The sequence below is a fragment of the Marmota monax genome, unplaced genomic scaffold (assembly GCF_021218885.2).
Source record: "Marmota monax isolate L192 unplaced genomic scaffold, Marmota_monax_Labrador192_F-V1.1 WCK01_AAM20220418_F8-fsc00040, whole genome shotgun sequence".
Classification (NCBI taxonomy): Eukaryota; Metazoa; Chordata; class Mammalia; order Rodentia; family Sciuridae; genus Marmota; species Marmota monax.
Window position 1 is genome coordinate 8,469,215 of NW_026692782.1, and position 27,490 is coordinate 8,496,704.

At 38.6% G+C, this 27,490-nt stretch overlaps 1 protein-coding gene across 13 annotated transcripts in view; it reads right to left on the minus strand.

The window, feature by feature from the left end:
* The window catches only part of Psd3 (pleckstrin and Sec7 domain containing 3), a 564,781-nt gene that overhangs the window by 118,652 nt on the left and 418,639 nt on the right, over positions 1 to 27,490 (minus strand). For 12 of the 13 annotated variants that reach the window (XM_058580396.1, XM_058580395.1, XM_046447763.2 and 9 more), the window contains one exon: positions 2,991 to 3,034. In XM_058580396.1, coding sequence (XP_058436379.1) covers positions 2,991 to 3,034 — 44 coding nt within the window. Of the gene's footprint in view, positions 1 to 2,990; positions 3,035 to 25,301; positions 25,696 to 27,490 lie in introns of those variants that run through there. The other variant, XM_058580406.1, reaches the window with a different exon arrangement.

The window sequence follows — 27,490 nt, forward strand, 5'->3', positions numbered from 1 at the left end:
AGGTATTTGTGTCTCTTGTGTGGTTATTTCGTGCAGCCCAGTTAGCCCAGTTTAACTAGAGTGACCCCTGAGCCTTTTAGTCGTGAGAACAGAAACCCGGCACCCTCCCCTGACAGGGAACCCTTGGAATGCAGCCTTTGAACCTCCTATTTGTATATTAATTTATTTATTAGAGCTTTATAGATCCTCTGTTCCCTTGATGAGCAGAATCAGAATTTTTACCTTGGAGATCTTTTATAGAGATGGCAAATGAAGTTTCAAGAATGAATGAGATTGTTAAGAAAGAGACTATATTGAAAGAAGACATGTCTAAGCACTGGTACCAACATTAATTGGTTCTAGGTGAAAAATGAGTTGGAGGAAAAAGTGGTTGGAGAGGTCCTTTGGGAGAGGAGTAACCCTGTATTTCTTCTTTCTTAGCAAAGCAATAAGGCTTCTTTAGTCTTTTTTCAAAACCACACCCTTGTAATTGGATTGGCACTGGGGACAAGGACAAGCTTTTCAGTAACAGGCTCATCTGAACCACAGACTGTTTTATCTCCATCAGATACTTCAATGCTGTTTCCATAGGACCTCAGTTGAGGAAAGTGCTATGTATAATAAAATTCAGAACTTTGGAACTGGGAAGGACACTTGTGATCATTTAATCTAATCCCTTTATTTTACTACTACAGTGCCTTATTGTATTCTTTAAAAGCATAAGAATGTAGTATATGTACAGGCATATGAAAGAGAAATTTAAGAAATAGAAACTGGGGCTTTAAAAGCTACAGCATTAGGTAGGATATTATGACTATCAATTGGAGTATTAGGAAAAAAAAAAAAGACCCTACTACACTTTTGGTTACATTAAGCTCAATAACTGCTCCATCTTACAGAATGGGAAACTGAGGCCTAGAAGCTAACTTGGCCTGTGACCCAACTAGTACATGGCAAAGCTAGAACTCAAACTCAACTTTATCTGACTCTGAAACCTGGGTTCCTGAACAAAATGCTCTGCTGACTTGACAAAAGGACACAGAAGAATTCAGCTCTTGCATACACTATCATCCATCTCTCACCCTCTTGGATAGGACTCAAGATAAAACTTTCTTGCACCACGTCCCAACTGCACATAAATATATGAATACAATTCATATATATAGAAACATATAGAAACAAATCTGATGTGTTAAAAAAAACAAGATTTAGAAAGCAGGTTCTCGGGAGCATAATATTTGCTTTGTAAAATAATTTTGTAAAATCATCCTCAAAATATTCTCTTGTCCAGTGTGAATATATTTACAATTACTTCATTTTTATGAATTTTCTCTAGAGAGTATATTCTGCATAGATCAGGATATGCCTTCAGCATTTCAGCAAGATTCTACATATGTCATGCACAGAATTTTTCTAGGAAACATACATTCAACTATGAGATATAAATCCAAAATAATTATTACCTTGGATTTTGTACCATAGATTCTTAATTGTCTTGAGCTTTCCTTGAAATGGCACACTGTCTTTAAATGAGACTCATCATGTATGAACACACAGACATATAAGCCATTTATATATATATGCAAATATACAAGTCTTAAACTTTGACTCCTTAATTTAAAACAGTACCATAGAACTTTGCAGTTAGTAGAAACTTAATTTGAGCAGCTTTACTTTTTTAAAAATTAACTCTAGCATATTAAATATGAGACTAGTTATCTGCTAAACCACTTTCCCCCAAAGTACATGTGAAAAACAAGATTCATCTTCCAAGTTAGGATTCTATAAAGCTGAATTCACTATAGATTGCTAAGCCACTTGGTTTAAAAAAAAAAAATCACACACATACACATACACACACACACACACACACACACACACACTCCATTAGTGGAAATAAAAAATAAAATTTGCATTAAGCTCATATTAAAACATATTTTGACATAATATCTCAATATTTGATCAAAGATTTAGTGAAGATTCTTTCATAACAATTTTTAACAATATTTTTTCAACTGTTGTATTGATTAGTGAAAATTTAAAAAGAGAGGTATTGTCTGGGCTAGAGTTGTGGCTCAAAGGTAAAGTGCTTGGCTAGCATGTGTGAGGCACTGGGTTCGATTCTCAGCACCACATATAAATAAACGAATAAAATAAAAGTCCATCAACATCTAAAAAATATTTTTAAAAAGCAGTATTGTCAATTTATGTAAAGCTAACTTACTGTGGTACTAATTTCCAAAATGGGTACCTTGAAACACTACAATTTTACTGTCAAATAGATTCAGGAAACATAGAAACTTCATTTCTCTTGATAATATACAATGGCACTGTATAAGCCTCCTGAAAGGTTTTAAGCTAAAAATTTTTTTACCTTTATTTAGTTCATAGCTTCTCAAGCTTATCTATCCAGAGACTGCTTTTCTTTTCATGGTTAGTATCTATCCATGTCCTTGTATGATAGTTTCATAGGAAATAGGATTAGAAAGGTTTGATTTATGATGATAGGAAGGGGAGAACTAAAATTAAGTAGTGCACCCAAATCATGTTTATTGGGTTTTGAAATAAATACAACTTTATCAAATTTTTTTTCAGAATGCTATTTTTAAAGGACACATTAACAATACAATGAATTGGGGCTGGGAATATAGCTTAGTGGTAGAGTACCTGCCTAGTATGTGCGAGGCCCTGGGTTCAATTCCCGGGACTGCAAAAAAAAAAAAAGTGTGTATATGTGTTACATGTACATACACGTAAATAAAATTGTTCACAGAGCAACCAGATTAAAGCAAAAGCATTCTGCATGCCAAGAGGAAAAACAAACAAGAAAAATCCACACTCATTGTTCACTAAGGTTTTACACAAGTAGTTAAGACACTTAGTGTAAAATAAGAGCTGACAATACATATTTAATGTCCCTCTGAAATCACCTCCGAGGCATGAAGACAGAAAATAGGAAATAAAGGGAGTTGTTCATTATTAAAAGGTTGACATCCATCCAGCATACTTACACTGCCCATTCCAGCTTCTCATTCTTGATTGAGTTGTACAGAGCCTGTAAAGAGAAAAAATAAGATTGAATTATTGTTTTCATTCTGTTCCATATTCTGAATTCAGCACATGACCAAAGCTTTACTGAGTCTGCAAGTAACTCATTCACACCTTCCCAGTCTGACCATCTGAACAGGAGGGCCTGGAGCCCCTTGCCAACGCTCTGGGAAGGTGAGGAAGAAATAAGTGGGGCAAACAAGTGCAAAGTGAGCAGAGTTTTATGAAACACTTTCACAACTAGAAAATGTCTTTTATAAATAAAGACTACCTGGCTAGGGTTGTGGCTCAGCAGTAGAGCGCTCGCCTACCCGTGCAAGGCGCCCTGGGTTCGATCCTCAGCACCACATAAAAATAAAGGTATTATGTCCAACTACAACTAAAAAATATACATATTTAAAAAAAATAAGACAACCCTATGTATTATAAAGTAAAATTAGATGTGATTAAAATTAAACTCATTCATTAAATTAACTTACAGTTTCATTAATTTAGACAAATATTGGTGGTACTCAGGTTCTTTTTTACCTATGGAAGACTTCATGGCATCTAGATAAGATGCATGGAAGGGGGCTGAAGCCAGATATGGAAATGTATTTCAATACCAATGACTTAAGCAGTTCTTATTGTTCTAATGTCATAATTCTGCTTTATAGTGAAGTATTATACTGGTTCCCGTGTGTGGTGGTGGAGGGAACAGAAAGCTTCCTAGGGTCTTGGTAACAATAAGAACACAGTCAAGTCAGCCTAAGACTGCTTCCCCGATTCTCCCAGCCCCAGCATTACATATAAAATCCTTATAAATCAACTTATTCCATTACAACGACTACCTGGAAAAAATGCTTTAAATTTTGAATGAGATATTACAAAGATAAAACAAGTGTATTTCTAAGATATAAAACCACAACAGCAAATTAAACTGAAAAGAACTTTATGTATAATATTATTATTACATTGGAACATTTTTTTTCCTTAAAGGACTTGGACCTATTACAGCTTGAAGGTTTTGCAAAGACTTTGAATTAGGAAAAAAAGAAGGAATTAGATGCCATACAGATCCTCTTTTACACAAGGAAAGGCGGGATTCAGAACCTGCCTACCAGCAGAGCAGTGGTAGAAATGCCTTGAATTCCTATCTTCTCCCTCTTAATATGTCTCATCCCAGTGTCTGCGTGCAGAAAGACTGCACGTAAGTATTGAATTCCTTTTTCATCAAAACACTTCCAAATCTAGTACAAATGTAAAAAAGTTATATATTTTCTATTACTTAAGACTCAAAACATGTATCCTTAAACACTATTTTGACAGGTAATGTGGAAGTTCTCCAGTATGGCATAATAGTTTACTGACTAATGTGATAGTGAATACTAATCAGGACACATTTTATCCTTATTAGGACATGGTAAAGTATGTCTTCAGACAATGAGAGAACTGCAAATTAAAACAAAGGATGAATTAAAGTGCAAAGAACACACTATAAATTAGATGTTCTGTTTGAAAAACTCGAAATTTACTAAAGGACTCCAAAAGCCTATGACATAGCTCATGTCTCCTGAAGATGAACACTTAGGAGGTGCAGAGTGTCTCAGGACTTTGCTGGACAAATGCCTTTTAAATGGATTCTATTACTTGTCTGAGCCATTTTGAACCCACCAGTAATAGTGGGCTGGGAAACTGCAATTGAAAAGAGAAAGATCACTGAAGGCTCTTTATCTCCTAGCATACTCAATATTGCGCAGAGTAATTCACCAGGTGGCAAAGATCTTTTTAAAGCTGATTATAAAGGTAGATAGTCGGAAAATTATATCTGAGCATCTAAAGATTTTCTAATACATTCAATTCTTCCTTTCAACAGTTTCTTTTCAAATTGTTTTGCACTTGAGGGTATTTGCTTTACAAGAAATGGAACTCGACAAAAATCTCATGAAAAGTCACTCATTAAATTCATCAGACCTGTCATCAGACTTGTAGGTCAAGTCCTCACCCTGGGTTTATAATAATTTTTTTTTTTATTGTAGCATGCCAAATCTAAAAAGGTAGATGCTACCCGATCCTTTATAATTACAAAATCAGAAAGGTATTTTCCTGATTCTCTGTAGTGTTTTATCATGAGCCATTAGTGTTATTAATAAAAGGAAGATGGTTTACAAAAGCAGTTAAAACTTCCAGACCTGGCTCACAAGTTCTATGCTTTTATGCCCAGCCCAGTTAGAAACCGAGTGCCCATGTCTGCTCTTTACCTCCTACCCAGGAGTCAACCTAGACTCCATGATGCACCATATGATCTATCACTTCAAGCAGTTTTGTTAACACAGGTTGAGCATACCTAATCTAAAAATTCCAAATCCAAAATACTCTGAAATTTGAAATGCTCCAAAATTGGGACCTTTTTGATACCACAAAAAGGAAAATTCCATACCACTAAATTTGGTTCATGTCATACACAAAACTTTAAAACACTGTATAAATTTACCTTTAGTCTATGTGATTAGTGTATAGAGAACAAATTCCATGTTTAGACTAGAGTCCCCCCTCAAGATATCCTATTATGCCTATGCAAATGTTCCAACATGTGAAAAAATTTAAAATCTGAAATACGTCTGGTCTAAGCATTTTGGATGATGGATACTCAACCTTTATCTTCAACTTTTTTGTTATGTTATCTGTTGTATCTGAAAACATGTAACTCTTAACTAATCCTACCCTGACTTCTTTACACTGACATCCTGTGTACGAATCAAGGTTTTTTTGTTTGTTTGTTTGTTTTAGTTTCAAGTGACAGATACCAAAACTAGGGATAAGGGGAACCTGAAAGTTTATGTAGCCAAATCATAGAAAGGTATGGATGGAGCTAGCCTTAGGAATACGGGAATTCAAAGACCTCTTTCTTCTTCCCACCCCAGACAGGTCTTGTCCTTGTTTCTCTGTAACACAAGAAAAGTGTCCACTACAAGCAATGCCTGTCCACATCCTCTCTCTCTCAAGAAGAGAAAACAGTTCTTTCTTTCCAGTGTGAAAACTCCCAGATAGAGTGTCTCACTGTTGTAGTTTTAGGCACCTGTTCTTCTGAGAACCAGTCTGTGAGCCAGGTAATGAGGCACTATGATTAGGTCTAGCTCAGAAATCAAGGGCTCTGGGGAAACTGTTAATGGGGGTAGGGGTGGGATACTGTTGATCTAACCATTCGCAAAACCTTCCTGGACTGCAAAACTTCCCCAATTTGTGACCTATTCAACCATACTAGAAAAAATTAATAGCACAAATTGATACCACTAGATATTCACCATTTAACTTCATTATAAGCCACCTTAACCTCTTACCTCTTCTCTATAAATGCATCTGCACACTGGCTCCTCTTCTCCTTTCTAATAAGAGAAGAAACAACACAACGGAACTGCTAAAAGGAGCCTGAGCTCATGAAACAAACACTTCCTTACATGAGGAAAATGAAGCCCAAAGTGAATTAAATCCTCAAGGTCCCATACTTGGTTTTCACAAACTCTGACTCACAAACTACTTTTTTTTTTTGGTGCCGGGGACTGAAACTAGAACCTTGAGCACACAAAGCATGCATGCTACCCTGCCTGAGCTGCAGCCCCGGCCGGGCTCTTCATGCTTGCTATCAACTAACTACGTTGTCTCCTCCTGAGACCACACTTGGCAGTACTGTGTGTGCCTGGCTAAGTGAAGGCCCATGCTGTGAAGGAAAACGGGCTTGTGCCTCTTAGAATTGACTCAGATCATGCTGGTCACTGTAAGACTCTATTCTTCAAAGATGAGCTTTCACAGGAGCCATTGCTGTGAGGACACATGCTTTAGGTGCTTTTCTTGAGTGAGGTCGATGGGCTTGCTGCAATGATCCTACATTTCAGTCCACTTAGGACCCAAAGTATTTGCCACCTGAGTGACTAAAACTGGGTATGGACTGCAGCTCAGGTAAATAACCCTTCATACAGCTGGAGATAAGTCATCTGGCCTAGCCCAAGAGGGAGGGTGTGTCACCAACGTGGCATGGTAGTTGGGGACAGGTGGAGAGAGGTGCTATAGCAGCACACGTGGATACATACAGAGAGGCAATAACCTGCATGGAGGTCCAGGAGATGTCCAGGGCCTAATCGCTGGAACCTTGGAATATTACCTTATATGACAAAAACTTGAGCCATGTAATTAAATTAAAGAACCTGAGATGGGGAGAATATCAGGGTTGCCCCTAAATGCAGTTGCAAGGCTCTTTATAAGAAGGCAGCCAGGACAGATTCAGAGAAGAAGGTGGCATCATGAAGAGGAACAGAGAGAGCAGAGTGACCAAGACAGGAGCCACGGTATGCTGGAAACTGCCAGAAGGTGGAAAAGGCCAGGAACAGATTCGCCCCCTGAGAGGTGTACAGCCCATTTGACAGCATGTTGTCAGACTTCAGGCCCCCAAACCATGGTAGAATGGATCACTGTTCTTTTTAGATGCCAAGCTCGAGACAATTCGTTACAGCAGCCACAGGAAAGTAATACACCGAAGCATAAGTGAAAGGCAAATGTATCTGAGAAACAAAGGTTAGAGGTTGATTTTCAGAAATAATTCCAGGGTCAGCCCTTAGACAAAACAGTCTTTTACCATCGTGATCTCATTTGAAAGAATAAGCATACACCCCCAAAATCAGTTATGGAGCTTTAAAAATATTGATTACCATGTTCTGCCCCAGACCTACTGAACCAGCTTTCTAGGTGAGGAATCTATACAGAAATTATTTTCTAATGCTTCCATATAGCTCTGAGATGAAGCTGTGGTTAAAAATCACTGCACCTCATTAGTTTACCAATTTATTCTCCAACTCAAATTTTTGCAACTTAACCCAAGAGCTAGAGAACAATCTTATATCTCTAGAGATAACCAAACAGAACAGAACGATTCTTCAAATTTCAAGATCATCATTTTTTAAGAATGAGAAAGCAAAGTAAACTGCTTAAATTACAGAGATCAAGGTATTTTGGTCTAAATTTACTTTTAAGCCTTTGTTCCCCACTTTTGATTGCTTTTCAACGATGATAAAATGCAATTTTATTCAAAGCTCAGCACCGTCACTGACAGCCCACACAGGCTCTGAGGTTTTTCTCCATTACCAAGTATTGTGTAACCAGGAGCCTGTCTCCCCAGAAGCATATTTTGCATAGTTGATGGAATTCATAAATTTTAGTTAAGCTACCTTCTAAATTTCAATGGACTTTTTTTCCTCTGTGGTCTTTGATTCATTTTGAAAAGTATGGAGGAAACAACAGAGCCTCTACTTTCAGTGAAACTGACAGTGACCATGGTGGAATTTGTACCAAGAATGAGGACAGCACCAACACCATATATCCCTTTCTTCAAATGCAACACTGGTTCATGCAGATCTTTAGAGTAAGACAATTTTCCAGTGAAGAATTAAATGTGCCCCACTCTGGCAGTAGTATAAGAGAAAGAACATGCTTGAAAAATGTACTGGTTAAAAACTGATGATGAAACCAGTTACCAGATGAATGTCAAATTGCTCAGAAAATCTCAAAGAAGACCTTAAATCACTTTTTTCACTTTTCTTTCTTAAGTGGCATAAGGCAGCTGTCAAGCAGAATTGAAGAAGGAAAAACAGCCCCAAGCTTTGAACATGAGAGTATCACAGGTAGATCCATCTTAGGGAGAAGAGCTTACTGAAGATGAGCTTCTGGACTTGACTTCCCTTACACTACTTGGGTCCCCACACTCAGGCAGTCTTCGTGTACCCTAGTTTAAAGAACACTCTGCATGGAAGGACATGTATTCACAAGCCGCCTGTTGGGCATTCAGCTCTTTGGCTCTCATTCAGAGTGACAGAAGTGTGCCTCCATGTGGTTTGTGTTTTTCCTATCTATGGTCAGATGTACTGTTTGGACACAGCACCATGTAAACAGAGCCAAAGTCTATGTCCTGGACATAAGTTCCCCTTGTGACATGGGGCATACACAAACCCAGTCAGCAACTGTAAGAATATCCAACCAGGAATAGAGGCATCAACACGAATCCATAATGGGCTCTAGAAAATTAATTAAAAAGCCCTTATCCTCAGTGAAAGAGAATCTGAAGTATAATTAATATGCATAACTCACCATGTGACTAACATTTCTGAACATATCCTAGAGGCTAGGGAGGCATTCTGTGAGGTACAGATGACTCCATTCTGCCTTCAGGGGCCTCTTACATAAGGAATACAAAATGTGCTGCTAACCCCGACTGAACTTTGCCTAGTTGATTCTGTTAGGTGACTAATTTTCAACTCATTTTTTTACTTCCTACATATAACATACAAGACATTTCCACACACAATATTTAATAAGTGACATCACATATATTTTCTTCAGAAAAAAAATTTGATAGAAAAGACAATAGATCCAAGCTCAGAGGTAAGATTTTGGGAGAGGTAGGGCAGGGTGTTTGTCTCTAACTTGCTTGTTGAAGACAAGTCAATTTACCTGCTTTCCATTTTCTTCATAGGCAATGTGGAAGAATAGCATAAAGTACATTTCTTGGTCCCTTTGCTGATCTACTGTCTTATGATTTTACTTGAAAAGACCCTAGAAGTCACCCAATTTCACAAACTAATAGTTCTTTGCCTAATCCCTGCTCCCTCCCTTTCCCTGTGTCCCCCACTAATTTTTTTTTGGCCATAATTCTTGGTAGCATCATCATCTGCTCCCAAATCCAAGATATGGCTCCTATAAATGAATGTTTTAATATGCTTATTCATTTTGTCATGAACTGGTTTTTATTTCTATAGGTTAGATTCCTAGGAGTGATATCTGGGTTGAAACATGCATTTTCCCTATAACTTTACTATAAAATTTTTCAAACATATAGATAAGTTGTAAATATTGTGCATTGAAATACTGATATACCCATCGCCTGTATTTACGATCAAGCTTTAGCTATGTTTATTGTATTATCTGTTTATCACCTACTCATTGATCTTGCTTTGTTCTCTTATTCTTTGGTTCATTTTACCTCTAAACACTTCAGTTCGGATATTGGTAACTTTATATCCATGTTTATTTACAGAAATTTTTCCAGATATAATTTTTGCATTTTTATTTGTTCTTTCTAGTTATACATGACAGTAATATATTTTTTGATATATTTAAACACACATGGAAGACATCTTATTCTAATTAGGATTCTAGTCTTGTGGATGTACATGATGTTAAGATTCAATGAGGTGTATTTATATATATATATATATATATATATATATATATATATATATACACACATACATACATACATAGGAAAGTTTTGCCAGATTAATTCCACTCTTTTATATTCCTATCCCACTGTCCCTTCCCTTAATTCTTCATTGTCTAATCTATTAAAATTCTATCCATCCCCTGTTCCTCTTACTGTGGGTTAGCATCCACATTATCAGAGAGAACATTCAACCTCTGGTTTTTGGGGATTGGCTTATTTCACTTAACATTAAAGTCTCCAGATCCCTCCATTTACTAGAAAATGTCATAAAGCCATTCTTTTTTATGACTGAGTAATATTTCATTGTATATATAAGCCATATTTTCTTTATCCATTCATCTGTTGAAAGGCACCTAGTTTGGCTCCATAGCTTAGCTACTGTGAACTTATTTAACTCCTTTGGATATATATCAAGGAGTGATATAACGGGGTCAAATGGTGGTTCCATCCCTAGTTTTCTGAGGAATCTTTTTACTGCTTTCCAGAGTGGTTGTACCAATTTGCAATCCCACCAACAATGTACTAGTGAACCTTTTCCTCCCCAACACCCTCACCAACATTTTACTTGTATTCTTGATAATTGCCACTCTGACTGAAATGAGATGGAATCTCAGTGTGGTTTTTAAATTGTTTTTCTCTAATTGCTACAGAAGTTGAATTTTTTTTTCATGTATTTGTTGACCATTTATCTTTCTTCTTTTGAGAAGTGTCTGTTTAGTTCCTTTTCCATGCCTATTTATTGATTGGGTTATTTGGTTTTGGGTTTTTTGTTTTGTTTCGTTTGAAGTTAAGTTTTTTGAGTTCCTTATATATCCTAAAAATTAATGCCTTATCTGTTGTATGGGTAGCAAAGATATTCTCCCATTCTGTAGGCTCTGTTTTCACACTCGTTTCCTTTGCTGTGAAGAAGCTCTTTAGTTTGATGCCATCCCATTTACTGATTTTTTATTTTACTTCATGCACTTTAAGAGTCTTGTTGAGAAAGTTGGTTCCTAAGCACAACATGTTGGAGTGTTAGATCTACATTTCTGCAAGTAGGTATAGGGTTTTTGGTCTGATAGCTGGTTCTTTGAAAAACTTTCAGTTGAGTTTTGTGCAGGGTGAGAAATAGGAGTCTAATCTCATTTTGTTATATGTGGATTTCCAGTTTTCCCAGCACCATTTGTGGAAGAGGCTATCTTTTCTCCAATGTATGTTTTTGGTGCCTTTGTCTTCTATGAGATAACTGTATTTATGTGGGTTTCTCTCTGTGTCTTCCTTTCTATTCCATTGGTCTTCATGCTTATTTTGGTGCCAATACCATGCTGCTTTTGTTACTGTAGCTCTTTAGTATAATTTAAGGTTTAGCATTGTGATGCTTTTGCTTTAGCTTTCCTCACTAAGGTTTGCTCTGGCTATTCTGGGCCTTTTGTTTTTCCAAATTAATTTCATGATTGCTTTTCCTATTTTTATGAAGTACTTCTTTGGAATTCCAATATAAAGTAAACTGCACCAATCTTATGTGTACCTTTAAACAAATTCCAACACATGCGCATATCTACATGTGCACTTACTTCTGGCTTAATATAAATAGCTCATCACCACCAGTTAGAGAACATCAACCATCAACTACAGAAAATTTTCTCATGTCCCCTCCCAATCAATCCCCATATTAAAACTGGAAATATCAAATGAACTAGTTTGACTATCAAGTCCAAGCGCCAGTTCATCATCAAAAACAGATGAGTTACAACTCAAGTATCCATAGGACTAGGCAGACAGCATGAATCAAGAAGGCCAGGCAGAGACTCCGGGAGCTGGAGAAAGCTCCACAACAGGGGTAGAAAGTACTCAGCTGTAGCCGGATCCCAACAAGCTGGGATCTAACTTCAACTACTGCTATTCTCACTACTTTCCAGATGCAGTTAGAAGCACAAATTGTTCAAGGTTAGTAAATATTCAAGTGTGGCAACAAAAAGAGTTAAAAAAACAACAACACTGTGGGCCAAGTGAACACATCTGTCCCACAGGACACCAGTTTTGGAACTGAATGGAAAGATGGGATCAGAAAACTATTGGGAATAACAGTTTAGAATCACTAAAGAGACACAGCAGCACTTGCAGTTAATGATTTAAACTTCTGCACAGCTGATGTGTCACAGATGGACTTTCTGACTTTGTGACGATGTTCCAGCGATTTCCCAATAGTTGGTATTCCACTGATGATAACTCTCAATGAGGCCACCCTACATAAAGCACTAGGCTAAAAGCTTTACTTTCACATAATCTTTGTGAATCTTCGCAGCAACCCAATAAGAAGGAGCTGTTATTCCCTTGTTAGAAAGACATAATTAATACTCTTAAAGGCTGAGTAACCTGCCAAAGGTCACATAGCAGGGCTAGAATCTGAAGACATGTCTGTCCCAAGCCAATCTGTGGTTTTTACTTCTCTACCTCAACACAATACTGATAGCATATGTACAGGTTATTTGTGCATGCATACACACACGTGCACACACACTTTAATTAACATGTCAATGGTATTAAGTTTTACAATTCCAATAAGTGCCTTGTTATTGTTAAAAAATATATATAAATCAGTAAAGTGAAACAATGCTGTCCATATCATTTCTTTGTCTTTTACATTGTTATATCAGCTCAGGACCTGTTAGTTTATTTAGAAACAATGTTTTCCCAGGGAAAGATATCTGAAGTTCACAGTTAAGAACATTTCCAATCATAGTCTACACAAATTGATGGTCAGCAGTGTAAACTCTCCTTTAACACATCACTGACTCTTTATGATCTGTCTGCTCCGAGGGCCTATATGACACTCCTTGCTTAATTCATCTTTATTATATTACTCTATTGTACAATGACCACAACAAATATTTTATCAGGACTTGTTAATATAAAGGGAAAGTATTTTTATAACTACTAGATAGTAATTAGAATGCATTTTCCTTTTTTTTTTGAGAGAGAGAGAGAGGGAGAGAGGGAGAGAGAGAGGATGAATATCTTTTTTTTTTTTTTTTTTGGTAGATGGACAACACAATGCCTTTATTTTTTATGTGGTGCTAAGAATCAAACCCGGGTCCCACCCATGCTGAGCCACAATCCCAGCCCCATTTTCTTACTATATAGTATACTATCAGCACTAGCACAATATAGTATAAAGTATTTTATAACCACTAGACAATAATTCATGTTTCTAATGTAGATAAGCACAGTGTAACAGTACTAACACTTTTAGTAGTATAAATCTCCTCTTGAACCCATTAACTCAGTCAATACTTATTAAGTCTACTATCTGACAGACATTAATCTAGGCTGGAGAATCCAGTGGGGAACAACATGAAGAACTTAGCTTTCAGCTAAGGTGAAACAGATGAAAGAGGAATTAAACAGATAATAACAATCCTGTCATTTTCTGGTAGATCAACAAATAATTATTAGAAGGTAATTAAAATAATATAACTCAAAAGAGCAGCCTTAGACTGATTGGTCACAGAAACCCTATCTACAAGGAGACCTAGGCCATGAATAAGAGCAGCAGCCGTGCACAGGTGAGTGACAGAGCAAGCAGTCCCTGGGCATGGCTGTGCTGGGTGGGCCTGCATAATAGGCTGGTTGTGGGGACCCAGTGGACCCAGTTTGCTGTGCATACGGGGAAATGGGTAAGTGGGTCACATGGGTCTAGAGCATAGTAGGGGTTTATTTTGTGCATGTTGGGTAACCACCAGAGGATTTTAAGTAGATATTAAAAACGAGTGTCCTAAAACATTTTGTGGATGTGATTTAAAAGCAGAAACCCTTAGAACCTGAAAGCTTCTATTAGAAGTTTATGCAATTAAAGTCTTAGCAAACACCTTATTCCATATAGGGATGATGAAAGGTTAACTGCCAGGGTATTCTTCAGCATATGTCACTATTCTCTGACCTGTGTGAACATCCTGAGTCCCAAGTTCATTGTGATTACAGTCATTGACTGATTTTGTTTTAAAGTTTTATAGCTTGATCATTTGAAAGTGTCACTTATTTATCAAAAAGTTATCTCGAGCTGGGCACAGAAGCAAACACCTATAAATCCCAGCAAATTGGGAGGCTGAGACAGGAGGATTCCAAGTTCAAGGCCAGCTTGGCAACTTTGCAAGGACTTGTCAATAAATAAATTAAAAAGGGCTGTGGAGTGGCTCAGTGGTAAAGCACTTCTGGGTTCAATGCCCAGTAAATTAAAAAAAACACAAACAAAAAAAGAACAAAAAACACCTCAGTTTGGATAGATAATTCATGTTGTTGAGAGAGATAACTATATTTTCAAAGATGATTCTGGATTGTACTTACTATAATCTGTTGTTAGACCCCTCTCATTGATAAGTCTTTTTTATGATTGAGAACAGCAGGCATATACCCTAAGTTGAAAGAATGCTTTATTATCTGAGAACATAAGAACAAATTTCAAATGACCTTGTAAATCATTGCAGTATTTCTTAAATAGCTGAGGAAAATGATTAAATATATTTAATCATTATGAACATGATGATGAAGTTAATGTGCCCAGTTTAAAAAAAAAAAAAAAGTTGGGTGACAAGCAGAGTCCTTTTTAATAAATGGCTTGTTTTTAAAAAAAAAAAAAAATCCCTAGAGGCTTTGACATTTAGAAAGAACACTAGGCCTGGCATTTGTTCCCTGTCATTTCCATGCATTAGACAAAGCAATGAAGACAAACCAAATGGAAATAGATTTTATCCATGACAATCAATATAGCCAAATTAAATAGTCTAATTCAGCAAATACTAGGCTTTCAGATTTCATAAACAAGAAAATTATCAAAAGAAGTTTTGGGGATCTACACAGAATTGCCAGTATTTCATTTTGCTAGGAAAGAAAATAAAAATTTTTTAAAGAACAAAACTACTATTATTATCATTCCATCAAAAAAGTAGCATGGACAAGCTGAGAATAAGAAACTTTCTCCAGAAATGGCCAGTATCACTAATATTTGTAACTAGCAGCAAAATATGTTCTAGACCCGTAAGTGCTGGAGGACAGTCTTGAAAAGGATTCAACTTTTTTTTTTAAGAGAGAGAGAGAGAGAGAGAGAGAGAGAGAGAGAGAGAGAATTTTTTTTAAAATATGTATTTGTTAGTTTTCTGCGGACACAACATCTTTGTTTGTATGTGGTGCTGAGGATCGAACCCGGCCGCAGGCATGCCAGGCGAGCGTGCTACCGATTGAGCCACATCCCAGCCCCCAACTTTTTACTTTTTAAAGGGAACCCTATTGTCTCATATTTGCGAAACACAAAGTGAAATGAGAGTCACAAACCATTCTAGTCACTCGAAATTACTTGGGTCTCACATGTACCTATATATGGCGTTTAGTCTATTTGTGTTAAAAAATCTTCAAGCCAATGGATATATATCATTTACATAATTCAAATCACCAAAAGATATATAATGAAAACAACTCTAAACTCTACTGTCAGTGGTAACCTCCTTTTTTGGGTTTTCTATTTTCAATATGCACTATGAACTCATAGCTGTGAAACTCTGAAAAAACAAAAAAGACTGCAAAGCTCTCTCGTGTGAGTGGGAGCGCACGCGCGCGCGCACACACACACACTCTTCTCCCTCCAAATCTAGTAAAATGGTCTCACAATTTGCAGACTCCTCTATCTTCAGTGTCCATGTTATGACCACATAGGTCCTACTCTTGCCTGGGCTGGGTGTTAGTACACTAAGCTACATTCCCTTTTAGCTAAACTTCTTGCATTTCATTTTGCTGCCATGTTTTATCTTGTTTACTATCAACCCACCTCTTGTTCTCCTCCACACTCTGCACATCTCCTCTCTGCAGCCCTGCAAGCATGTGCTCCATCAGGAATCCTCCTGCTCCCACTCCTTGGGACTGCCTGGTTTCCAGCTCCTGCACAGCTGTGGTCCAAAGGCTTCCCTTTGCCATTATCCTGGGCCTCCCCATCCATCTGCACTATTTAATGCCCTGGGTGCCATGTCTTCTACTTCCTCAAGTAAATGAGGAAAACAACATGGGGGAGGAGTGAGAAAAGAGTCTTCCTTGGTGAAGTGTTTTTTTCACAATCCTGTTTTCAACATGAGGTCAACTGCAGGCCTTAAGTCTGATCTCCTAAATCCAATGCCTCTGGTTAAACTCAGCTGGAGGAGAAAATGTTGGGGGAAGGGTCACTTGGTGACATATATTAGGAGAAGGCATCTAGGAGACCCAGTGACTAAGTTTAGTCTTGAAGAGCATCCTCCTGTTCTGACCCGCTGCCCTGAGAGGTACCTAGCGCTCTCCATCCTGGGCCTCCCCTGGGTTCTGTGGGGGCAAATCAGTCCCCTGCTTCCAAGTCTACAGGCACCTGGATTTCAGCTTACCCTGGGGTGCCAAAATAGTTAACTAGGCTATCTGCTTTCCATCTTTCAACAATTCCTGACATCTTGAGGGCACCCTCTCATTTGCCCATGTCCTTGAAGACCCATGAATTCCACTGTCATTTTGTTGAGTTTTGTGGGTATAGAGATAGAAGAGTATTGTTCCCTTAAGCTCTAACTTTAAGAGTTAAGTTCTTGCTGTATATAAGTACCACTTAATCATAGCCTCAGATCACAGCAGGAGGCTGATGAGGCATACAAAATGTCCCTTGTGACACTGCCCAATCATAATGAAAGTATTCTGAAAGGCCATTCTATTTTACCTGTTTTTAAGAAAGTGTGACATATATACACAATGGAATATTACTCAGCAATAAAAGAGAATAAAATCATGGCATTTGCAGGTAAATGGATGGAGTCAGAGAAGATAATGTTAAGTGACATTAGCCAATCCCCAAAAAACAAAGGCCAAATGTTTACTCTAATATAAGGAGGCTGATTCATAGTGGAATAGGGAGAGGGAGCATGAGAGGAATAGACCAATTCCAGATAAGGCAGAGGGGTTGAAGGGGAAAGGAACAGGCATGAGGTTAGAAATGATGGTGGAATGTGATGATCCTTATTATTCCAAAGTACATGTATGAATACACAAATTGGTATGAATATACTTTGTATACAACCAGAGATATGAAAAATTGTGCTCTATATGTGTAATAAGAATTGTAATGCATTCCACTATCATATATAAATAAAAATTTTTTAAAAACTTAAGAAAGCGCACTGGGGAAGGAAAGTGTCATACTGGTATTTTACCTGTTCCTCTTGGGGCCAATAAGGAGCAGTTTCTCTGAAAGCCCTTTCCTTGCTAGCCACAGCTTGTTAGGTAGGGTCCCACCCTTCAAGAGCACTTATCTGGGAGATCAGTAGGACTGTTACCCTGCCCCAATTTTGTACTGGGGGGCGGGGCAAGCTGAACTTCTAACTCACCCTAATCTTGCTTATATTTGAGGATAGGCTGTCTGAGGCCAGAGTTCCTTTTCAGGTGATCTAGCTAAAATCAGCTGGATCTGAGAGGGCCACCAGAGTCTAGTATGACAATCTCTACCTTCATCCTCACATCTGCACATTAAATGACACATTCTCTCCGAACCATGGCAAGGATCTAAAAGGCCCAAAAAAGGAACAACAGAAGTGAATACTGGGAAAAGCTCCATTCTAAGAAAAAACAAAACATGAATATTCCTCACTTTATTAGCCTGTCCTTCCCTCTCCTCTATCATATCTGCCACCTCCTAGCCCTTAAGGCTTGGGAAGTGGATTTGAGAATTCATCTTCCACTTCTCCTATTCCTGGCTAAGAATAAAAGTTTCCTTCACTGTTCAATCCACGCTCAATCTTGTTATCGATTCTACTATTCCAAGAGAGAAAAAGGACCCAGCCTTGCGAGTCAAAAATTGGTAAAAGGAATTCATTTCCTTGTCATGAGCTGCTGGGGCTCTGGACTCTAGAGAAGGTCTTACTGCTTATAGTAAATGCCATGGTGTACCCTAGTAGACTTCTATGCCACAGAGTTGAAGATGATTTTAGTAAATTTCATCCGAGTGCAAGGAGGAGATCGAACTGTCCGGGACAGCTGTATAATCTAATCTGATTTACTGAAATCAAACAAGCACCAGGCTCAACAGATCTGAACTCAGCAATGATGAGCATACTGGTGTCTCCAGTGCTGTGTGTGGCGCTTCACATTCTAAAGCTTAACTAGACTACAACAGCAGCCAGTCACGAGAAGACTCAGGCGAGGAAGAGAAGGCTCCCCAGTGCTCTCATATAACTTCAACATGAAGCATTCCCAACTACCAAAATAAGAACATCCACAAAGTCGGGCACTGTGGCGCATACCTGTAATCCCAGGGGCTTGGGAGGCTGAGGAAGGAGGATCACAAATGCAAAGCCGGTCTCAGCAATTTAGGGAGGCCCTAAGTAACTCAGTGAGACCCTGTCTCTTAACATTAAAAAGGGCGGGGAGGCAAGCTGGGGGATGTGGCTCAGTGGTTAAGCATCCCTGGGTTCAATCCTTGGCACAAAAAAAAAAAAAAAAAAAAAGAGAGAAAATCCACCAAAATCAGATGATCTCTCCACTCAAACAGGTATATTGAATGTCCTATTACTACAACACAGTAGACCAGATTTTTAAAAAGTAATGAAAAAGCATCTGTTTGAATAGGGCAAAATATAAAAATCTTAATTAAAATAAACAATGTCAGGATAGATTACTAAGGATGAAGCCATCTTGCTCAGCATCACTACAAATGAGGGAATAGAAAACATTTTCTAAAACTTTTTTCTTAGATTCTAAGATGAATGTAATCCCTGAACTCCAAGACCAGGTGTGATCTAACAGGCTGCACTGAAGGAAAGGCACTGTCCTGAAAAATGAGAGACTCTAGTCCTCCCCACTAACCTCCCTGATCTTCAGTATGACTACCTTTTCCTCCTTTGACTCCTGTCAATATTTCATAGATTTTTCTCTTCCCTTCCCTTGGTTCAGACACAGGTATTAACACCAGCTTGCCAGGTTATGATAGCATGAACCAGCACCTTCTTCACAATGTCCAAATACTGCATGGGATTTCTGGAACACCTGCCCTAGGACTTCCTTGCTGGAAGGATGCATGGAGACAGAGCCTACTCATAATTTAACAGTGGGCCATCTTATGCTTTGAATACAGCCCTTGCTGCTCTGCCACTGTAATATTTTTTAATGCTTTACTTAAATATTATTTTTTGAATTGTTGGTGGACCTTATTTAATTTATTTATATGTGGTGCTGAGAATTGAACCCAGTGCCTCTTATGTGCTAGGCATGCGCTCTGCCACTGAGCTCCCAGCCCCAGCCCACAACTTACTAAGACATGTTTCTCTCCACCCCCTCCCCACTTTTTTACCTCTTTCCCTTCTTAATCTTGGGGAAACAGGATTACTTTTCTTTCCCAACCTAGGCAGAGTTATCTGTCCTTGAGCACACACCCAACACAGGAAGGAAGTAATTCAGACTTTGGGAATGGCACCAGAAGATCTCAGAAATTACTATCTCCCAAATTAACAAGTGAATTACAACTCCCACAAAGAACATGTAGCCTTTGAATCACCTCTTTAAAAGCCCACTGTTCCCCCCATAGACAGAATCACAGCCTCCGGAACAGGAGTCCCCTGTGCTTTTCCTTGCTAGCAAGCAATAATCCCTTTTTTTCCTTTTCTTCAAACACGTCCTGGTTATTGGGTTGGTATTGGGGACAAGGATGGAGCTTTTGATAACAATCAGGGGAACAGGGCAAGAACAGAGAATGGCGTTGGGAGTTATTTTAGAGACACTCAAACCAAACTAACAAGACTTGCACTTTACTCAAGTGAAAATGGTAAACAGTGAAATGGTGGAGGTGTGCGTTTAATTACATTCAGGTCAACAAGTGTCACTCCATCAGGAACATAGTTTGTTCAACATGTACTCCTAAACAATCATTTGTACATCCCCCTCCCCCCAAAAAAAGGTGCTAACTTACCAAATTATACTGTTATATCGTGTGAATGTATAATATGTTACAACAAACCCACAGTTGCATATATTTATAATGCACCAATAATTTTTTTTAAAGGTGTTAGTATTTGTACAACCTGAGAAAATCACAGAAAAAGCAAGAACATAGGGGAAAGAAGAGAACTTGGAGGGAAGCACATTCAAGAACTCCGGCAACACAATTCAAGTCATTCTGCTACCTTTGTAACTCAAAAAAAAAGAAAAGAAAAAGAAAAAAAATCTGATTCAAGTCATAAGGGGGATACACAACACAGCTGTTGGCAATGATAGAGCTTGCAGCACTAGTTTCCCAAAGGAGCCAGGTTTCTCTGAAAATCTTCTCTGGGAAGACATCAGGATGTGCTCACTTGGCAGAAGCACACCTGTAGGAAGAGCATAACCTCCTGGAACACAAGAAGTGGGGATTAAGAGTAGGATCAATAAAAGAAAAACAGCTCTGGTGATGAAACTGTCTTCATCCCTACTAGATTTACTTGGTAAAAGACACCTCTTCTCTGACTCCCTCAACCTGCCAGCGTTATAACTAGTGCCAGAGGTTTCCTGATAGGTGGACCTAACAATTCAAGTGTTCTTTCTCTCTCTGAAAAGAGTTAACAGGTGAATTTACAAGGTTAAAGGATGTTGTGCTGCAATTTAAGAATTAAAAAATACATAAATACACTTTCAAAAAAAATTTAAGTCACTGTTTTCTCCAATTCTCTCGAATTTCTACAATTCTCTCAAATTACATGAGACATACATTTTTAAATCAGCAAATATGAACGATCCAGAATTTGACCAGTATCTGCTTTCCAGGCTCTAGCCTTAGCCTGAAGAATGAAAGTGACCTAGGAGAGAAAGCCAGCACTCTGCAAACCTCCCACTAAAACTTCAGGGTTGCAAAGGGCCTTGTAAAGATTTCTTGGGGTTCTTTTGTGGCTGGATTTGACTCTCAGAGGGAGAAGTGATTAGCATTTACCTAACCATGCTGGAGAAACAGCAAGCAAAGCCTTTGCAGAATGGAGAGAATAGAGTTGATGGTGCTTTTCAACTTGCTTCTGTTTTACGAAGCGATGAATTAGACATTCCCTAAGCAGTGTTTTGGAGCAAAGCACTTCCATTTTTCTTTCACATGGCTATGGTTAACATCTCTTACTAGTACAGGAAGAGGTTTATTCAAAACTCATCTCCCTTGACTTAATCTTTAGGTTTGTTTTAGAGCAGAAATTACCCTACTCATCTCTTCAAGATTTCTAAAATTTACACTGCTCACAGAAATATATGATTTTTCCAATCTCCGAATTTATGGATGTGTCTCAAGGAGGAAAAGTGACTTGTCTAGGTGCACCATGCTAATTAGTAAGCAAAATCCAGGCTAGACCTGAGTGGCATCCTGGCCTAGAAAGACCATGCTTTCACTCAGCACCACCCAAGTACCAGGAGTTTAATGGATCTCTAGCCTCATCTCTTCCTCCAAAAATGCCTCAAGGATTCAACCATGCATGTTATTTTCACCCTCAACCACATAAAGAAACAAAAACATCAGGATGAGACTTGCCCCCAGCCCCATCCAAACATATGGTGCCAAAGCAAAAGATGGGAAAGGGGAAAAAGATTGTCAACACTAACTTTTAGAGATTTATGTTTCAAGCCTCATTCGAATTACAAACTAAGCAAATACCAAAATTATTGATTTACCAGCTGTAACAGGATTCAGAGGAAAACTATCAAAACATCTGGCAGAACTGAGGCTTGAATCAACATGTTCTTGGGAGAACGTATGCCCTGAGTTTGATACCCAGCACGCCCCCCCCCCCACTAAACACAAATTTTAAAATAATTTAAAATCAACATGGTATACTGCATAACTCCGAATTCTGGAGTACTCCACTTTTAAAAATTTGATTCCAAAATGTTACTTCTGTCCAAGGCAGAGCAACCAGCTAGGCTTGACAGCAGGCAGGTCTGTACTGCCCCTTGTGGCCACCATACTCTTAACTAATAAATGGCTAAAGTCAAAGTCCGACTTAATGAATTTTAACAATGAATGCTAGTTTTTACAAAATACAAAAAAAAAAAAAACCTCTTCCAAAACATTTGTGTTGGTCTCTCCCATTTTATCTGCTTCAGAATTTGAGGTAAGGACTATTATCTAGACAAGGATAAAAATCACACTCTCCAGAAGAAATAACAGGATTAAAACACTTTAAAGGATAAAGAGTTCACACAAACAATCATTTTTTAAAGAAAACAACATATAGAAGTTGTATTTTAGGATGTTAAAGGACATGCTTCTGACTGTCAATATGAGCCACAAGTGATTTTAAAAAATTCAATTTTCTTTATTTAAAATAATTAGATCAAATAGTTTTAAAAGTATTTCACGAAAATTAAAGACAACTTGTATCCAATTCTTTAAGAAGTTCTTTAACACTTGCCTCAAATGAAGAACAAAAAATTAATAAACAAGATGAAAAGTGAGAATTATGGATGAATCGATATTTAAATAAACCATTTTGTGTTTAATGGCAAGTAAAACAAAGCTACAGACATGAAAGTTTGAAGGGAATAAGAAGCATGCAATAATTCCAACTCTCTGAAAAGGAGAAATGATGATTACACCCATTCTGTTCTAGAAAGACCAAGGCAGAGTTCTTCAGAGAACACTAAACCCCAAGTGTATCATGAATTAGTGATATTGTACCACTGTTTTTAAATGGGGGTTGGGGTCAGAGGAGAAAAATTTCTTCTAATTAACAGATTAGACAGCCTACATTTTTTATGGAATCAGGAAAAAAGCACTATTTACATGATTAGCAGGAAGAAACCCCGATTTGTTTTTAAGCACTAGGCAAGTACTCCTAGGCATAAGGTAAATGAGAACTCTATTGACACTTGGAGTAAAATGTATACACTGTGGGTAAGAATACATGTTGCCTTGTATTTAGACATGTCTGTAATACAACTGGGTTCCCTAACTCAGTATACAGCCTATGTGTTATCCAGTTTACTTCATTTGGGGGACAAAAATGGCTAATAAATGACGAAGTTCAGTCAACCTAATTTCCTGTTCTAACAATTCTATATTAGTTACTTTTGGTGTTCCATTTTAAAAGACTACATAATTCTTAAAAAAAAAAAAAATCTGTCAGATATTGGGAGCTTGTATATGCATCCCAGGACTTAGACACCATACATGCCTCTAAAACAATAATAAAAAAAAAAAAAACTGATATAATCTCCAGAGTATCATGTAACAGCCTCCTGACCATAATTCTACTAGGTGCCTCTTATACTGTTGACTCCTTGCAAGGTCTGCAATATTTAAAAAAAAAAAAAGTGCTTGGCCTTCTCTTGGATAGACCCCTATCAGACACAGAAATACCTATGCTGTGTGACAAATAGAGAAGGCAGTGGAGAACCTGCTCCATTGCTACCAGGGTTGGCTTCCACATGCCATAACACCAACCCTAATTCTGGACAAACCCACTAATAACCAAGCACTTGTATTATCAGAATGCGTGACAGGACTAGAACAGCATTCATGATCCTGACCTCTGATTTCCCACAGCCTCTGATTGCAATGCTATGAGTACAAGGTGCATTAAGATGTACACAACAAAATCCAGAGGTGTCAGCTAGTGCTCCTTAGAGAAGCAAATTTGAGAGCTATGCTAAAATCACATATATGCCTACACACATTTGATTACTTAACACCATCTTAAACCCTGGGGTCTATCTCAGCAGGAGACCACAGTCAGCATGCCAAAGGATATCTCATGATAGTTTGGTGGGAACCAATATATTCCATTGAGGTCACATTAAAAGACTGTGGAGGCACATGTTTATTCCTAAACCTATTGCTTTAAAAAAAAAAAAAAAAAAAAACCTGAGGAAGTAGCAGCCACATCTGAAGAGTTGATGGAGCCAAACAATTTGCAAATGATTGATGGGGTGAGACTCCACTGTGTCATCATCTAAGGGGGTGGATGGAAAGCTAACATATTTCTTAGAGTTACACTAAGATATTCTCCACCCTCCTCTGCCTGCCATATTTTGAGGGGAACCTGTTATTACCAAAGACTTTTAATAATGTGATATCATACAAGGAAGGGGACTGGGAGGGAGGAGACAAGGGCCGTGGCAGAAGGTGGGAGGGCAAAAGCCTGATGTCACTTGGTGGGTCTGGAGAGAGCCCATGAGAGGGCTGAAGTGACACCGAGATCCACTCCTGGAGCTGGCTCTGCACATTACCAAGCCTCGGAATCTCTGTTAGAATCAGCCCATCTCCAGTCCTAGAGTTCTGTGATATGATTCCATTATTCCATTTTTAAACCTGTGGAGTGGGAGTGTTTCTGAGTACCCTGCTCACACAGATGGTGGTGGGAAGAATCTCAAGAATATGCTGCATGTAGTAAATGCCCACTTCACTACGTAATCACTCCCCTCACATTCCACATGAACAAAGATTTTATTATCTCAAAGACGGCCGCAAACACACAAGTGGCTTAATGGCTGCATGGCACCGGTACACGCATGTGAGGAACATGGAAAGCATTTCTCCTAATTGCACATACCTGGGGATAAACATGACCAGAATGGAGTAGAACAGGGCAAGATCACTACTGTACACGAGCTCCACATATTGAGGGAGGGAGAGAGACTGGGGGAAGGCAGGCAAAAGGAGCTCACCGAAAGATAAAATCACATATAACATCCCTACATTCCCGATGATCTAAAAATATGCTGCACTGAAAAACCATTTGTCAAGGCAACCTTCCTGAGACTAGAAATAAGACCAAGGTGCCAACCACGTTTCCCACGGTCATCGCAATCTGAGCATCGCTTCTCCCCTGCCCTTCTACAAACTGGCTCTGTACAAATCCTGACCTACACCACAGCAATCTTTGGAGTTCAGGTACCAGACCTTTTGCCGGATCCCACCTGATTATCTTAGAGCCATTTTATAGTCCCTGCTACTTTCTCAGTCTGTCACTGCACATCACACACCAGAGACTGTATCAAATGCTGTTACCCCACCATACCACTGTCAATAATGTTTAACACAGTATTTCTTTACCTTGGTCTCCTTAGCAGAAAACTCTGAGGAGTTGGAAATTTTCATAGACTTTGACCGGTGGGACTGCCGCCGGATAGAATCCTCCCGGGAATATTTCACAGAACCAGAGGTCCTCACCCGTACCTTGCTGGTACTCTGAACACTATTCACGCCAATCATTTCGAAGGTCCACTAGACAAGGGGTTTGGAGAAAGAAAAAGGCACTTTCCACCCGATACAAGGCTCTAACGCTGGAGAGACTCTGCCGGTTGTGCCTGAGCAGCTCCTGAGCGCTGTGATCCGCCTTAGCTTAAGAGGCACCAGGCTGCCTCCCCAGCTTCTTCAACTACCCCGTTTGCAGCGAGTCTGATTGTTCCAGGCACGGCTCACGTCACTGGCTGCAAAGAGGAAAAAAAAAAAATGCAATCCCACCCCTGCTACTCTTCTCTCTATTACACACACACACACACACACACACACACACACACATCTTCACACACTGGAACAAATGGCAACCGGCCAGGCAAGCAATTCATTAACATTTCAAATAGCAACACCATTTCTCTTGTGATATTGTGCAGTAAGCTCATTAATGTCAACAACAAAATAGAGATACCACAAATAAAAGTCTCAAGTAATCTGCAAGGCACCATGTGGGGCAGGAAAGAAGCTAAATTTCCAAAGGGGTGAAAAAATGCTGAGGGTATCAAAAGGTTCAATCAATTACAGGCTAGTGAAAGGATGGCAGCTACAAAAGCATCTCCATGATCAATAATTTTCCCTTCTTTTCTGTTTCAGGCCACACTCTGTTTAACAGCCATTCACATGGTACTGCTATTCCAAAGAATTAAATGTCTCTGATGACCGCAGACTACTACAGCCAGATATTTAAAGAGGAATTGCCAGCTGGTGGGCAAATGAAGAAGAAAGATGTTAGCTACTTCTCGGTCATACAGAAAAGTTGGGGGATTAGCACATGGCAACTTTAAATATGGCTCAGAGTTAGATCAATTAAGTCAACTCAGATCAATGAGGGGCAATCAGCTTTTTCAAGCACCCTAAACACTGTCCGTGTACATAAGATCATGCAACCATCCAGAAACATTACAAGTTGAACACTGTTGAAAACAAGGTAATTTTAGTTCTTGACACATGAAGTTAGCTTTCAGCACAATAATCCAGATTGCAATGCCTGACTTATCTGGCATCGTAGGGGCAGAGGGCCATCCATGAAAGAACAACTTCCAGGTAAAGGAAGTTTCCGTGTTAATAACAAAAACAGTTTGTAAATACCACTCTGGGAAGACTGCATCCTCACATTGAAATTTTTCCTTGACACGACTACAAATTCTGTATAGTATAGAGCCAAATAATATGACATTCTTTTGCCTTACTTAAGCTCTTCTGGGCTGTTTTCCTGCACTGCCAGTGAGCCCAGGTAAAGTTGGTGCTTGTGCTCCGCGTTCTGTTTCAGCCCCATGAGAGGGGCTTTCCCTCACCCCCGTTTAGACCTCTTTCCTTTCCAGGCACTGAAGCACTTGGGCTTCAGCTATGATGTAAGACAAAGACACTGACTAATTTTGGTGTAATAATGGCACAGTAGGATTTAAAAGATCTTGGGGCTCTGCTGCCCCAGAAGGTGACATAAAGTTCAGTCTATGTCATCATTTTGTCTACTTTGAGGTACACTTTCTTCTCTTCCTGGTAATGGAGCCACGGAATAACTGTCATTTGGAATTAAAATTCTGTAGTGTCTCTGTACTTTACAGAGCATGTTCCAAAGACATAAAAAGTGGTGTAATATAAGAACGTAATAAAGCTCACCATTTATAATCATCTTAACTGAAGCATATGGCAATTCTATGGGCAAACCTCTATTTAACCAAAATAAGCCTAAGGTAGGTAGAACCATAAAGGAACTGGCAGAGAGCTAAGGTTAAAAATTCAAAAAGTACTGTGTCCAAGATAGGAGAGCCTTAGAGAGGCTCTGAACAGAGAGCACTGGTTTAGAAGAAACACCCTTGGCTACCTGCCAGTCACATCAGGAGGAGTAAGAGTATGTTTCCTGATGAACTGAATTTTCTTTTCCCCATCAAAATGGTTTAAAAAAAAAAAAAGAATGAAAACCACATGCTACCTTATAGAGAAATGTAATCTATATATCCAACTTCATTTCTGGGGAATTTTAGCAAAAATGTACCATTCTTTAC